The sequence below is a fragment of the Lycorma delicatula genome, chromosome 2 (genome assembly GCF_047948215.1).
Source record: "Lycorma delicatula isolate Av1 chromosome 2, ASM4794821v1, whole genome shotgun sequence".
NCBI lineage: Eukaryota > Metazoa > Arthropoda > Insecta > Hemiptera > Fulgoridae > Lycorma > Lycorma delicatula.
The window spans coordinates 50849706-50866799 of NC_134456.1; the positions used below are offsets into that span (position 1 = coordinate 50849706).

The 17094-nt window shown below is 31.7% G+C and overlaps 1 protein-coding gene across 1 annotated transcript in view; it reads right to left on the reverse strand.

Annotated features, from left to right (window-relative positions):
- Positions 1-17094, reverse strand: part of LOC142318788 (uncharacterized) — a 324097-nt gene that overhangs the window by 105598 nt on the left and 201405 nt on the right. The window contains exons 32-37 of the mRNA XM_075355258.1: positions 15350-15433; positions 12595-12723; positions 8290-8349; positions 6270-6368; positions 5309-5374; positions 615-728 (exon numbers count right to left, since the gene is read on the reverse strand). Of these exons, the coding sequence (XP_075211373.1) occupies positions 615-728; positions 5309-5374; positions 6270-6368; positions 8290-8349; positions 12595-12723; positions 15350-15433 (552 nt within the window). The remainder of the gene's footprint in view (positions 1-614; positions 729-5308; positions 5375-6269; positions 6369-8289; positions 8350-12594; positions 12724-15349; positions 15434-17094) is intronic.

Sequence of the window (17094 nt, forward strand, 5' to 3'; positions counted from 1 at the left end):
CAGATCGCTCGCAGTGTTACCAATCTCATTACTTTTTTCACACACCTCGTATGTTATAAGCGAGTGTTTGGTTATTATTTCACATGATCTTGTGGTTTTGAGAACAACACAAATAACCTTCTGCCCTGAAAATGTTCACAACTTTTTATCAATATTTGTCCTTATGTGTGAGTGTTACATAATTTTTTGTTACTAGGAGGTGTACACATATTTTTTCATGTTCTCTATTTTATATAGTGTCTACAAATCTAGGTCCTTGAAAATGTTGATTGATGTACATTCAGTTAATATTTTGCTCAACTCTAGATTGAGCTCTAAAAAGCTTTTATGCACAGAAATAGAATGGATTCTCAATTGTGAGATTCTTCCATTGCTACAACGATGGAACTTCTTCATTACTCAATGTCATGTGAAAGCAAATAATTACAGACTGCTGATAAAATGGTCTATAGCTATCTAATGATTGCTAGTTGAAACTAGTACATGTGCACAATCTGATTCAAATTATTCTAGATATGCTGTAAATTATTTTCAACTTACTTTTGATACACCTTGTAAATTATACAGATAATGGTATTTATAATAAAATTACTGATTCAAACTTAACAAATCACCTGGTAATCCTTATATTTCTGGTATACTGGAGAAATCTGCTTGCAATTGGGATCCACAGCAAGAATGGCAGTGTTCTCAGAGCATGATGGAACTTCACTACTATCTGTAAGAGGCTGTACAAAAATAAATATTACTTACAATACATATTATTTTTTTATACAGCCAATTTATTAGCATACTATTTTGAGATCACTAATAACGTATAATGTTATTCATGATGACAGCAGATTACACTTTATTAATTATCTACCTAAATAAAAAGTAACATGTCACTAGTATATATAGAATGTAAACTGATTTTACAAAAAAAAAAAAAAAATGTTATTTACTGGAATAATTTTTGTAGTTTAAATGTACTGTAACAATTAAGAAATAAGATAATGGAATACATGCAGTAAAGGGAACTGAACCATTCTTTATAAGACTATCTCTAGCACAATAATTATAGAAAAAAATTGCATAAATAATTCACTTTGTCAGGTTATATTGGTTATTGTAATAAACTAATAATTTCTTAATTCACTGTAAAGAAACCTTTCTTTCATTTTATATTTTACACATCTGAATCACTGTTAGCATTTGAACCAAAATACAGAGCAGTGTTCTGAAAGTGGAATTATTTGTATTTTATTCATTATTTGCTTTTGGTAAGTTCTATTTTTTATGATCGTTTTATTTATTTAAAAGTATGATTGTTATTTCTAAAAAGAATGATTCAGCAAAAGAACCTTTGTTTCTAAATTTCTTAAAAGTTCCTAATCATCTAGTCAGCGGAAAGCTTTAAAATTTACTGTGCCTGTAGGATCTTTTATTTTTATGAAAAATAATCATTAGTTTGTATTTTAAAAAATAGTATAATTAGTTCTAATTGTTCTTGTTCATGTAATCTAATAATATAAAATAAAAATCTTTAATGATATATTTAGTCTGCTATTTTTCAAATCTATTGCAACCATGACCATATTACAACTTTTAAATTAGTACATCTACAAGTACTACTGATAAGATGCATATTATGAACAGATTAGTATGTAGCCAAGTACAATTTTACGATGACCAGGCAAATTTGTATGTCTATATCAGCAGGTGTAGATGCAAGCCATCAGATAATTTTTATTCAATTTTTAAAATGAGTGTTTTTATTAAAAAAAATCAAGGAAAACTTGTAAAGTTTTGTGTAAACTTCAAAAAATCCTTAACAGAAATACTGATACATTAAAAACAGTTTTTGTGAGTAGGTCTTTAAGCTTTGGCACTTGGGTGGGAGGGACTATTATTATAACTTAAAACAGTGAGAAAATTATTGTCAAATGATAAAGTGGGATTGAACGTTTTTTCTATTGTAACAAAACATCATTTATTTCTTCTGTTCACCAATACAATAAATAAAGAGTATTCTCTTGCAGTAATGAAACAGGTTTGCAAGAATATAAAAAGGTTTGATGCTGAAGGAAAAATGATGAGCGCTTCCAATGTTAATAATATAACCCCACAATAACATCATAACTAATCCATCAATTTTAGGTACAAAATGAGACAGTTGTAATTAATATAGACTGTTACCTTATAAATGATCATACACTTAAAGCCATTTTTTGTTTTCCAAATTGATAGCAATACTTAAAGTCTGATAAACTGAGTTGATTAATTCAACAAGGGAAATTTTTTTTGTTGGAACTGCTCAGTTATCTAAAATATAAAATTTTCTTTTTTTTATTCTGGACAAAAAATATTTCCACATTATATTTTAAGCACAATATATTTTTTGTAATAAAGAAGCATATATCTCAGGTGAAACAAGCGTTCACTCAGAAATATAATTTGCTTACATCAAAAATTAATTTAAACGTCTGGAAAACATTTTTGAAAGTATATGTTTGGAATGTAACTTTATATGGATGTGAAACTTGAACAATTACAATATCTGAGAAGAAAAGATTATAAGTTTTTGAAATGTAGTGCTATAGGAGAATGTTAAAAATCAGATGGGTGAATAGTGACAAATGAAGAGGTATTGTGGCAAACTGATAAAGAAAGAAGCATTTGGAAAAATGTAGTTAAAAAAAGAGACAGACTTATAAGACCACATCTTAAGGCATGCTGAAATAGTCACTTTGTTACTGGAGAGACAGGTAGATGTGAAAAACTGTGTAAGCAGGCAAAGTTTGAAATGTGTAAAACAAATTGTTAGGGATGTAGGATGTAGGATGTAGGGGGGTATACTAAAACGAAACAAATGGCACTAGATAGGGAATCTTGGAGAGCTGCATCTATATCACAATTAAAACAATAAAATTTATTGGAAATTTTATTATATTCCAAATGCTATATGGAAATTGGCATCAATAGCTGATGAAACAAAGTACAGTAATTTAAATATTTGAGTATAAACAGACGGTCCTAAGAAATTGTAAAACACAAGATAAAAATGTGATGCAATGTCACATAAAAGATACATTCACAAGGATGTGGTGCACTGTCAGTCAGCAAATACAAACTCTTGTATCTATTTGAATCATTAGATATCCATGAGAGAGCCTGGAGTGCCCTATTTGCAAAATTTCTAGAAACATTAGCATGATTGTATATAAAATGGTGGTATACAAAAGAGGAAGTAGTCGCTAGGTGCAAAGTCGGGACTATATGGAGGGTGGCCAAAAAGTTCCACGAAAATCTTTGAACTTCTTGTTAAGGCAGCAGTGTGAGGATGTGCGTTGTCGTGAAGGGGGATTACGCCGCACGAAGTTCCCCGCGTCGTTTTGGAATGCACTTCTCAGTTTGGTGAGCATTTCGCAGTACACGTCACTGATTGTTGATCCACATTCTATGAAATCAACCAAAATGACGCCCTTCATATCCCAAAAAACTGTAGCCAACACATTTTTCGACTCAAGTCGGGTGAGAGCTTAAACATTTTCGGTTTTGGGGAACTTGAATGGCGCCACTGCATAGACTGTTGTTTCGATTCTGCGTTGGTGTAGGATATCCACGTCTCGTCGCCCTTAACAATGTGGGAAAACAAATCATCTCCATCTTGTCGATAGCGGTCCAAAAACGCTCGTCCACTCCACATTCTTTGCTCTTTGTGTTGCTTGGTGAGCATTTTCGGTACCCACCTGGCACATAATTTGTGATATCCGAGATTTTCTGTGACAATCGTGTAGATAGAGGTGCGTCTAACTTGTGGAAATTCATCAGCCGGAGCATTAATCGTCGATAATACCGCAGTTTTCGATTCACTTGTTCAACAATTTTGTCTGTCTGAATACTGGGCCTGCCAGTCCGCTGTTCGTCATGCATATTTGTGCGACTATTTTTAAAGTCTCGACACCATTGTCTAGCCTTTCCTTCACTCATTACTGTAGGTCTATACACTAGGCACAACTCCCGATGAATTTCAGCATCTGAAGATCTTTTTGCACACCAAAGTCGAATCACAGTGCGCACTTCACAACTGGCGGGAGAAACGATTGTCGCGGACATTGCGGTCTGCACTCACCGGTTGGCAAAAGAATACCAAATCAAAACAACTGCAGTGGCTTCGTAAATAGCCGATAGATAGTCCTGCATGCGTGAAACTGTATTCAGACCCGCTAATATTTAAATATAAGCCAACGGAACTTTATAAATATGCATTGTACATGTGGGCAAAAATTTCATCTCTCTTTTATATGATCCTCTTTGTATAATCTATTTTATATGGTCTTAAATAATGAATTCATCGAGTAAAACATTATGAGAAACTCCAGATATAAATTTACCAAATAATTCTGCTGCAACTAATTTTTTTATAAAAATAAGTAACTGGAAGTAAACCAGATTAAGATCCTTACGAAATCTTAATAAAACCAATTTTAAGAAAATCAGATAAAAATCAAATTAAAAAAAAATTATGTTAATTTTTTATTTATGGTTTCTAAACATCAATCTTATGGCCTAAATAAATTAAATCTTTGCTTCTGAGTATACTAGTATGTGAAATAATTTTCAAATTCACGTGTCTTATTATCTGTAATCACATTATTTCAGTTTATGATGAAAATTTTTTAACTGTTTTACTTTATTCAAATAAAAAGATGAAAATTTAGTAAAAGTAAAATCAGTTCAATAGAAGTAAAAAATAAATGTTCAATTATTTTTTTTATTTCAATTTTAAAAATAATCTTTGTATGTCACATGCACAAAATAAGATATGTTCTGAGAACTAAATACAATAATAATGTACTTGTGTATGTTTTCAGATCCCGTCATTTTTAAATCTAAGATTTTTTTATTGACTATATTAATAAAATAAGGGATATAAAGTAATATTTTACCCCTTATTTATAAAATAACTTGCAGTAATTTTTAAGATACAATATATCTTAAAAATTAAACAATTTTTAAAATTCATCTGCTTTAAAATAATAATCCAGAACCTCATTTCAAAAATAAGAATAATTTTAGAATTATATGACAAACATGTCATTTATAACATGAAATAACGCATTTTTTATCATGTTTTTTTTTAGCCATTTTGGTTAAGTTCTTAAAATTTAAAAGTGTACATTTAATTTTAATATTGATCATTTGAAGGGTAACAATAGTTTTTATTACTGGGATACACTGCTCTCTACCACAAGGTTTGTCATATTTGCTCAAATAAATCCTTAAGAAAAATTTTTTTAAATATCAGCATTGTTACATTACTTACATTAACAGACCTGCAAATTTTTAGCCTTAGTTCTTCTGTCTTCTTTTCAAGAAGTGCAAGTTTTTCCTTCAAAAAGCAAATTGAACAGAAATTATTTAATCTTATTAAAAATAACTTGGTTAGGCAAATAATTGGAACATTATTATACACTTTTATTTACTTTTATAACTTTTATGGCTTGTTTTTTTTAACTTTTCAAAAACTTTTTCTGACTTTACAATGGTTCTACGTTACCATGTGATAAACAGTCATGTAAAAGTGGTTCTAACAGACATTTAAATAAATTATGAAATAATAACAAAAAAAAGTAATAATTTACTGCTGCTTACCACATGGTATAATGATTTACTAAACAAGATATTTAAATAACTTGGTGAGATTGCAGTTTTTAAACCAAATTCCCTGCTAAACTATATTGTGCAATTTGACAGGGATCAAAACATTAAAATTGATTTTGTAATAGTATAAGGAGGAATTAATTAGTAGCAAAAATAACACAAATTTTAATCATCTTTCTCAAGATAGCATAATAGATGAGTTTGTTTCAAACAGGAACAAAATAAGTACAACTAACTATTCTTGATAGGCTGAAGCTAAAAATTAATTAATTTTGTTTTAAGGTTAACATTAAAAATATGAAAAATAAAAATGTAAGTTTGTGTATCATAAATTAAAGATAAAAACTCAAAAATTTCTAAATGTAGTTTACATTTACATAAATCCGAGAAAAATATTTTATGTAATAAATTAGCAAGACAACATGCAGCTTACAATCACCAGAATGAAATAATTTGGTTAACTTCAATACCTAAAACCATTTTTTAACAAACTAAACATAGGAGAAGTAGTTAATTTAACATAAGACTAATTATATTGCGTCTGACTGATTTTATTTGCAGTAATGAGCCACCAAGGGTTGATACATCAGCTAAAAGAAAAAAAGAAAAATTACATAAAGTACCTTATCTATTTCATGAGCAGTAGTTCTACAAAGTAACTGTTCTTGTAGTAATTTCTTATCAGTTAGTAGCTCACAATTACTTTTTTGCAGGCATTTCATCTGAAAATGAAATTAACTCATAAAACACATAATCACTTTAATAAGAAATTAAAAAAAGAAACTTTGATGAATTTAAAGGAAATATAAATAATGTTTTTTTAACAATTATTTGTTCAGAGATTCAAAAACTGAACCTCTTTAAAGAGCCTTACGAGATTTTAAGACAAACTTCTTAATAACTAACTGTACATGTTCAGATAATATCTATAGTGTGACAAATATCTTTGTGAAGGACCTCAAAGAACATGATATGCCATGCCATGCCCTGAAATTTGGCATATGTGATTGCTGCATTAGAAGAATATTGAAAGTATTAAAATTTTATCATAATATATGAATGTATTTAGTTCAAGAACTGAGAGCTTTTGGTGAACAGGCTAAACTGATCCTAGTCAATAAATAATTGATATTTGTAACCAGCAACCTGGGAATAATGAATCTTTCAAAATGAGGAATAAAACTAAGTTTATTTTTATTTGCCAGCTATTTGTTATTAAGTAAATTTTGTAGAGCGAGTTCAAATAATCTACAAAATTTATACTGAAAATTAGTTTCCTGAAAAGTTATTGCATATTGCACTTACTCAATGTTGGACATAATTTTTTGGCTACATATTATGACTGAGGCAATAACCATGCAATTTTAAAAACAATTAGTAATTGTTTTTTATTTAAACAATTAAGAAAGAACTTTTATTGCAAGAAGTAGTTTTATAGCATTTCACTGCACTTAAATGTTCTAATTACTGAAATTATAAGTTCTGAAAACTGCATCCTAAAGGTCACCATTTCTATTCACATCAAGTTGAGTTTTATGTTTTCCATCACGTACATAATGCACCTGCAGGACTAATGGTAACTTCATTACAAACTTCTTTCTTTGAATTATTACAAATTTTATGGGAGATCGCTGAATCTCTTACTCTTCTTACAAGAAAGCCTTAAAAAAAATATTGCATACTGCAAGATGTGGGACACTTACAAATTAAGGAATATTGCTATGTCTGGAAAAAATTGTATAACTGCATTCACAGAGTACCTTGCTGTGCGATTGGTTGTCCCATCCTGTTGAGACCCCGTATCTGGATTAATTATATTCTGTATGTACTACTTACATACAGTGACTTTAGTGCTGTATAGTGGTTCTTGATGTAGATTGATAGTTATCCATAACTAAAGTTTTGTTTTTTCTTACATTCATGTTAATGGAAATTTAATTCACCACTCATTAGCATAACATGAATAATTTTTTTTTGGATTAATGTTAATAAGATTTAAAAGTTGGCGACAAAAAATAATACAATTAATTCAATTAGCATCATTAAATGCCTGTACTACTCAAATTTTTTATGAATACGTGTCAAAATCATTATTATTATTATTCAAACACTGGTATTCAGCAAGCTATGTAAAAGTGAATTATGATGGGCAGATTGTTTGGGATTTCATAACAATATAGCTTTTATGGCATCAAAATTTTCAGGTATATGTACACTCCTTTGTTAACTGAAAGGCTTCTTGTACGATGTTGAGCTAGTTTCCTCAAAATTCTTCAAAAGACTTTAATTCAGTGAGCTGATGGCACTAGATCATTCCACTGGATATTGAAATGCCATTGAAGCAACAGTTGTGCAGCCATAAAACTTCAATATTTTTGTAAAATGTATCAATCACAAACCTGTCTAAAACTTCACCTAGTAAGTACAACAAAAGTAAATGGGAAAGTTATAGGCCTAGTTCACCTGCCTAGAATTCCATTAAAACTAAATATTACAGAATATTTCGTTTTAGTGGAATATTCTGTTACCAGAATATTCTTGTAACATCTAAATTTACCAGAAAAAAATTGTATGTATTAGTTTCTATTTGAATGGTTCACCCACAATATACATTCTTAATGATAATGAAAATACAGCAATTACCTCAATATGTGCATCTTCTAGAGATGCTTTCCAAGAAGATATCTCAACAGTGGCTGCAGCCTAAACAAGAAAATATGGCATTTATTTATAAAGTTTTTCAAACTTACTTTTTCATATTAATTTTTCAGTTTTTCATATTTTTTATGACTATCATGCATTAGTGAAATATAACTATTTTATTTTAAAAAAAAAGAAAAAAAAAGTGTAATTAGATATGGTGATCACGCTTTCTATTAAGAGTAATACAAGGGATACCCAAAAAAAAACCAAAAATTATTTATTTAACTGTTTTTAATTAAGATCAAAATACTGTTCATTAGATGATATCCACTTTTCCTAACAATTTTGCCACTGTTCAAAACGTTTTTTGTATTCTGAAATAAGCTGTTAAGTGCTTCCAGTGATTTTTTCTTAACCTCTTCTGTGCCCTGAAAACGCTTTCACATTAAGTATTTCTTCATTCTTGAGAATAAGAAGTCACAGAGGAGCTAGATCAGGTGAGTAAGAGGAGTGAGAAATCATTGTCATATTGTATTTCATCAAAAACTGATTGATTTTCAATGCTGTTTGGGCAGGTGCATTATCATAATGAAGCAACCAGCCTCTCTAATCGCCACAGTTCAAATAATTTTTTTTCTCACTGCCTCATGTAATCGCTTCAGCACATGGTTCAGTGTGGTGTTTTGAGAAACAAATTCAATGTGAATAACTTCTTTATTGTCAAAAAACAAACCATCATAGACTTCACATTTGATTTCACTTGCCTTGCTTATTTTGGTCTGGATGATGAAGCTATATTTCACTGGCTGGACTGCTGTTCTGTTTCAGAGTCATATCCATAACACCAAGATTCAACTCTGTTATGACTTTTGACAAAAAATCTAGGTGACTTTGTGCGTGTTTTTTCAGTTCCAGGCACACTCTCGGACAGTTCTCCCCCTGGTTATTGGAAAGCAGTCGTGAAACAAACTTTGCTGTGACATATCACATGTTCAAATCATCAGATAGGATTCTTTGGCATGAACTCTATGAAATTACAGTTATTTCTCCAACTTGTCAATTGTTCTGTGACAATCAAACAAAATGGCAATGTATACTTTTCGAAAATTTTCATCTGTTCTGGATGCTGTGGGGCGACCCAAACAGAGTTCATCTTCAACTGACATGTGGTCACTCCTGAACCAGGCAAATCACTCCTAAATTCTTCCCTAATCTAGAGCTTCCTTCTCCATAAGCTTCCTGAAGCATTGAAATTGCCTCCTTTTTCTTTAACAGGAAACATAATTTGATGTTGATGCGTTGCTCCTTAAAGTTTGCCATTGCAAAATCACCAAGAGCATTGGGAGAGGCTAAAAAAAAAAATCACTCTTTCTGCTGTAATGGTTTCTCATGAACACTACCTGGCTAAATGAGCAAGGAGAGTGTCTCTAGGAAACATAGCTAGCTGGAGAGAGCAACACTTTCAACCCACTTACCTAGATATAGTTTTTTTCCGGTAGTTTTTGTTTGGGTAACCCGCTGTACATCACAAAAATATAATTACCATATATAGGATCATTTCTAGGTACATAACATCTACATTAATTTTTGAATTTTGGGTAAATTAGTAAACCACATTCTTACAGTCTAATGGTTCTCCAATATCTTAGGGAGTAGTACTAGTTCTGGAAATTGAAGGGTTTTCAAGTAATAGTAAACCTTGTATGGTCCTAACAACTGAAACTATGTTTAATAAACTGATTTCTATAAATCACTAAAATTAAACAAACTGAGCATGGTGTCGCCTGCCAGTGTTGTTAAATTCATATACTAATAACCACAACAGTCAATCTTTGTTTTGTGCATTGGCTATCCAGTGCATAAAAGTGCTTTTAACAAAACAGAATAAAAATAACTATTTAAAGCACTATTTTGCTTTGCCCATTTTATCAACATTTTTATTTTTCCATACTTTATTGGCTTGTGGGAAATGAAATTCATAACTTACATTCCTACTGAACAATTATGCAGTTGTACTAAAACATCATTGAGGTTATACAATCTATTTGTACTATTTTGTAATTTTCCTGCAACCTACTATATCTATTGCACAACTATTATAATTGTGAAATCCATTTAAAATAAATACAAAACTACTTAAACAGATAATTGTGTATTAGAGATATGGGTTAAGATTGTCCCAATTCCACTATTCACCCATTTTCTTTATCCTTGGGCTCTCTTCCCCAACATGTACTATGAATTTCAACTAGGCAGCCAAGCTTCCTTGCAAAAATGAAGGTTCTGCTAGCATTCTTGATAATTTGTACAGTTAGTGAGAGTGGCTTAAACTAAGAATCCATCCAGACTTGGTTTCCTAACCAATGATTGTAAGCCCAACCTGAGGTATATTAATTTTTTTTTATATAACCCCTTACCTCCCAAGACAGTCCTTGCAATCAGGCACTACTCACTCTTGGGGGGGGGGGGGGGTGCCTTGTAGCCTCTAACATCACAGATGCCCAAACTGGGCCTGGCTATGCCGTTCCCCGCAGTAACACCCGATCCGCTAGGTCTAGGTCCTTCAATTGCCATGCCTCAAATGGGGCTGCCCCAAAGGGCCTCTGGTCTTAACAAACCCTCCATATCCTCCCCAGAAGTCCCCTTCACTAATCGGAAATGAGACACCAGAGCACCTCCTCACTCCTCCTGAACAGGGCTGTCCATCCAAACCTAATCTGATTTGATTTCCCCACAACCTCAACTTCTTTCTCTCTCTTCCTCTTAATGATATTGTTTATCATCTCACTAACTTTCAAATTATTTTCCCTGTGAAGCATTTACTCTGCTATACTATCTGGGGGTAACCATACCCACTTTGTGATAAACCTTCTGCCTCTCTTCATCCCATCTTGGACAATGAAAAACTGTATGCTCTATTGTATCCTCTTCAGTACAGTAGAGACATACATTGGCTCTCTTCCTCTTCCTTTTAACTTTTAAAACAGCCGTGGCCCGTCAAAATTGGGTGAGCTGAAATGACAGCTCCCCTTGTCTCCTTCTATACCACAGCTTAATGGATGGGATTAATCTCCGCATCCATTGCCCGACCTCCACTCTCTCCCATCGATTTTGCCACCTAACAATTCTTCTCTTGCAGTCGAGGTATGTTAATTTGCTAAATCCTAATCTCCTAATAGATTCAAGCATGCATGCATCCACCAGCATGCATGCTGGTGGATCCAGCAATCCATATTTATCAATTCAAAAACACCAGTAATAAATTTATTTTTATTTTGAATAAGATAAATGTAAAATTTTTCTCTATAAGTTGATTAACCACAATTAAAAATAATCATACAAATGGTACAATTTTTTATACTATGAATACGCTAAAGTTTGATCAATATGTTAACTATATACAAATAAAGTGAGACAAAGTGGTTTCCTATTATTGGTGTCTTCTACAATGAAACAAATATAGTTACATATAATATTGTTCACTAACACAACAAGCTCTCTAAATTGCAGAAGATATTCAGCTCTGTAAGTGGCTGTAAAATGCTTGGTGGAGACAATAAAGCTCTGTACAAGGGAGTAGAGTACAATCAATTATTTACAAAAGAAGCAACTATGATTCATACCTTTTATAACTGTTATAAAAGGTATTTTTATAACAAAGTTATTTTTTATTCAATACAGCCATAAAAAAATGAGAAGATAATGAAAAGCAGCAAATTAATGTACTTCTTAATATTGTAAAGCAATACATTTATGAGTAAAAATAAAATACTTATAACACTTTAAATACTTTTAATACTTAAAATATAATACTTTTTAACGCCTAAAAAGTAGAATTAGAATCATAAAACATTTTAAATGTGGATAATAAATATTATATTTTATCAGTCACTCATTCTTGTTTATTTTTTCTTTTTTTTTATAACATCAGAGCTTTCTTGGTATGCGAAAACATTCATGTGACTATAAAAGAAAAACAGGAAAAAGTGATGAATATTTTAAACTTATTCTGCAAATAAGTTTAATATTAATTATGCATGCATTTAATTTAAATTTATTAAATATAAAGCATCATTTAAAAAAGATAACATAAATATAATAAATATATGTTTTTTTTAAATTTTACTCATAATACACAGCACTATAAGGTTTAGTTCTGTACAGAGTGAAAGTTATCAATGAAAAATAAGTTCTGAATCCAAATTAGTAAAAAGATAATCACTGTGTTTATTGAGCCTAAACATGAGTAACAGGAGATAATATTTCATGCCCATGCATATTAAAAAGCTTCTTTTTTATTTGTACCTGTTCCAATTTACAATTAAAAAGTCTTTTTTCTGATACTTCAAGTTCTTCTTTTAAATATCTCACAGACTCAGTCATTTCACTGTTGAAATTTCTAAGATGTTCAGCTGCTTGTATCTGCCACAACATCTAATGAAATAAAAAATGTTTAAAATTTGTTATATGCATTTATAGATTGAAACTGTTTTAATTAAACTTAACTTAAATATATAAGGTTTGTAAATAAAGTAATGAGACTGGTTCAGAAAAACATTTTATTTACAATCCAATTATACGTGGACTCTTCATCACCTTTGAAACAGTTCCCTTGGGAACACACAACGCTTCAAATGGTTTTATAGCAATGTTGGAACTACGAAACCGGAATATCCTTCAGATGGTCGATTACATTTTTTTAAAATGTTTTCTACTGTTCCAAAATGGTGTCCTTTGAGGTGTTTTTTTAAAGTCAGGAACTGGAGAAAGTCGCAGGGACTCAAGTTAGGGGAACAAGGTGGTTCAGGAACTAGAGGAATGTTTTTCTTTGGCAAAAACTCATTAATTGAGAGTGCAGTGTGACAAGGTGCATTGTCATGATGCAGCATCCAGTTGTCTTTGATGGCTGGTCTCACGCGGGCAACTCTTTTTTGCAGTCTTTCAAGAATTTCTCAGTAAACATATTGATTTACTGGGTTCTTCAAACATATTTTATGCCGTTCATGCGTGGGTAGAGGATCGTAGATAAAATATCCTCGCTTCAAAGACGTGCTGGATTGAACATTGCGGCCGCATACCGCACGATTTCGCGAAATGCTATTGATGTCATCTCCGGAATTCCACCAGTACGGCTCCGTGCATTGATCGCTCCGGCGAGTTTATCTTGGTATGACTAAGATCGAGGGTAAGGACTTACTTCTGCCCGAGTGGCAGGAGGCCTGGAACACCTAACCTAAACTTGGATGGACATTTAAATTAATTCCAGGAATTGATGTATGGGTGCGGAGAGGACTAAGAGAGGTAGATTTCTATATCACGCAGCTCCTTTCTGGGCATAGCGAGTTTGAAGCCTACCTGTATCAATTTGGCAGGAGAGCGTCTCCACTATACAGGTACTGCGATCTTGAAGATAGCATTGAGCACACCATCCCAATACCAGTGGTGACGTGGTTAGACAAGACCTCAGGTTACGCTGGCTTTCTCTGGAAGAAACAGTTTGTTGATACATGTTGACAGGAAGAGCGAAATGGAACAAGGTAGTACAGCTAGCAACAAGTATCCTGAAAACTAAAGCAAGAGAAGCTCCAGAATGGGATGGAGCTTGATGTATATCAAGATCAGTAAGAGAATTGAAGATCACCCAGCAAGGAATCGGAGTAGCACATAAAAGACCTGAGACTCAGGCAAAGAAAGGGACCTGATGGGGAAGGGGTGAAGGACAGCCCCCTGTGGAGCCGACGTGCATCTGCACTTGTGCGGATGGGCAACTGTGATGAAGCATGGGAACTCTAGACCCCTGGACCCTAAGGGCACCTCCCGAGGCCGCACAATGCTTAACTACATTACCAGCCCTGGAGGGGGAGAAACAGTGAGATAGAAGTTTTAGTCAGTAGGGTGCAATAACATCTAGCTGAACCCATGCGAGTCCAACACGCCCCCATTTATGGGAGGGTGTATAAATGGAATTTCATCGACTAATCGATAACAAAAAAAAAAAAAAAAGTTACTATTATGTGATGAAAGGAATACTATTAGTTTCTGCTAAAATAAATATGGAAGAAATTTTGATTATAAAATATGGAATAAAGATATTTCTAATAGATAAAGAAATAAATTTTATGGCAGCATACTGAAATGACACAATAAGCAAGGGATTCAAAAGGAGGCAGTGATGAACAAAAATAAATTATAGATGATGTGGCATAATGAAAAAAATAGAACACAATAAAGATAAATTGACTGTTAAAAGAAGAGAGATGTAAATTAAGGTTAAATTATAATAGACACAAACCAGCAGATCAACTAAATTATCTGTGATGAAGGGTTCCAGAAAGGAGGAAAAATACAATTCACTTAAGCCATTTCAGAGGATATGAGCTCTGCTGTAACAATAGACTAGGAACTAAAGAGCATATGAGAGATTGCACTGTTGCATTACCCACAATGTGATAATGGTATGGGTAGATAGACAACCTTAGTGAGAAAATTGCTCTCTGAGAGCTTATGCTGGCTTTCTAAAAGGAACTCTACGACATACATTCCTATTGATGCATATAAGTTTTAAATCAAAATGTTACTTAAATTTTTAAAAACAATGTATTAGAAATAAAAACCATTCACAATAAAGATTATATCCTCTCATCATGTCTTGTTGTTTAAAAAAAGGAGATTGAAGGAAAATTCATCCATTTGTAAAATTCTGATTAGGTGCTGCATAATTGTTTTTTAACTACATGTCATTATCCTATAGATGAGTGGAGATGTACCTTACAACCTGTTATCATGCTTTTCGCTTTTCTTACTCCAGAACAAACTAAGGTAATGGACATAAGAATTATGTAAGTAATCCACTGCACCTACAATTTGGTTTTCAAATATTAATCTATAGACTCAAGTTAACTACTAATAATATTTACTATAATTATTTCAAAGATAAAAAAATAATCAAGGCACATTTTGCACTACAGCAATTAAAATCAATCTTTAGCGCATAAAAAATAAATCTTTAGCGCATATAAATAAAGTTATTCTAAGTAATAAGTTGTAAAATTAAACTTACCTCATTACAACAGTGTTTAAAATGATTCTTCAGTTCAGTAAACAGAACTCTACAAGTAGTATTCATTCTGTCTTTCATTTTCTGCTGCAAAAATTGAGCAATACAACTCCAATTAAAAGCCTCGAAGCGCATCGATTAATGAAATCAGTTATTGTAATAAGTAAACGAAATATGAAAAAAGACAGTCAAAAATGCAAAAAAAAAAAAACAACGTACCAGTAATAGTCACACAATGCAATTTCCTCTAAATTTTAACTACTTTCTTGAAACCCACACTGAATTTAGTTATTTAATCAATCTAGTCAAATACTTTTAGCAATCATTAGTGATTTAGAAATCTGTTAAGTGGTTTCTTTGTAGGGATGGAATCACTTATTGATTCCTTACTTCATTAATACTTTCAATTTTTTTCATACATACAAATCTTACAAGTGAAATAATTATAATTTGCTTAAAATCTAATAAAAATTAGAATAAAATGTTTAGCTGTGAAAGATGGTTCTGTAGTTTCTCAGCTGTGTTTGTACTTTGTTCATTTTATTTCTTATGATCTATAACACGTAAAAATATTTATATCTATCTATATTTCTAGTAGAACACTTAAGACTTCTATTTTTTTACTATTTGGAGGGCATTTCCAATTTGCATGGTGCAATCAGTATGAATGAAGGGTCCTGGTAACATAGTAAACTATGTTCCTTAAATATGATAGTTTCACAACATCTGAAACATCCCAAGGAATAGTATTCTGTAGATTGATGAGTGAGAAGCAAAGATAAAATGTCGGTTGAAGCCACAATTTAATAAACCAGTTCTGTAAATCACCGAAGCTTTAAATCATTGGGTCCTGTTTTTCTGATTTCTGATGACATATTAGTACCTTGCTTATGGCTTATATTTCACTATTGCAATCAGTGTGATATGAAGTGATTGTTCGTCAAAAATGAAAGAAAAAAATGTTCCTATAGACATATGTCCAAACCTCTTTGTTTTCTGTCTGTAATTTGTTGGTTTTTGAAGAATTTCATACCTTAGTGATAATAAAATATATTGTGGTAATACACTGGTGTAAAGCAGTTAAAGAAATAATGAAATTTACAACCTAAGATAAAATTACAATTACACAATAATTAACTGACTAGCAAACAAAATTTAATAAAGTTATGTCTAAGGACAATTCATATTTTCCTACTGAGAATTATAAATAATTGGGTAAAAGTCAATAAGAGATACGTTCAAATGACCTCATTCAATAAAAAAAAATGGGCACTGAGGTGTTGTGATGAAGACAATGAATTCAAAAAAATTGCATGTGATTGTTAGATACTCCTCTCAAAGCTATGCCTGTACAGCCCTTCAAAACTTTTTTTTTTGGGAGAAAAATGCTTTCACGTTATCATCGCCCGAGTCAAAAAATTAACAAAAAGTCTCAACTCTGATATTAAATTATTAATAAAATACGTTAAAATTAAGATGAAAACTTAAATAATAGTAAGATTAAAACTAAAATAATAAAAGAAATTTAACCATTAGGATAAAATATTAAAAATGAATAACAAAATAAATCAAAATTTATGGTCAACTATCATTAAATCTTATGAAGTATATTGATTCTTTTTAGAAATAACAATACCCAGTTTAATATTTCCTAGAATGCAACAAATGTCCCTCAGAAATTTAAATTTGTGATGAAAGGTCACATAACATATACAGTCCACAAGGATGTGTTGCAGCAGTCGCATCAT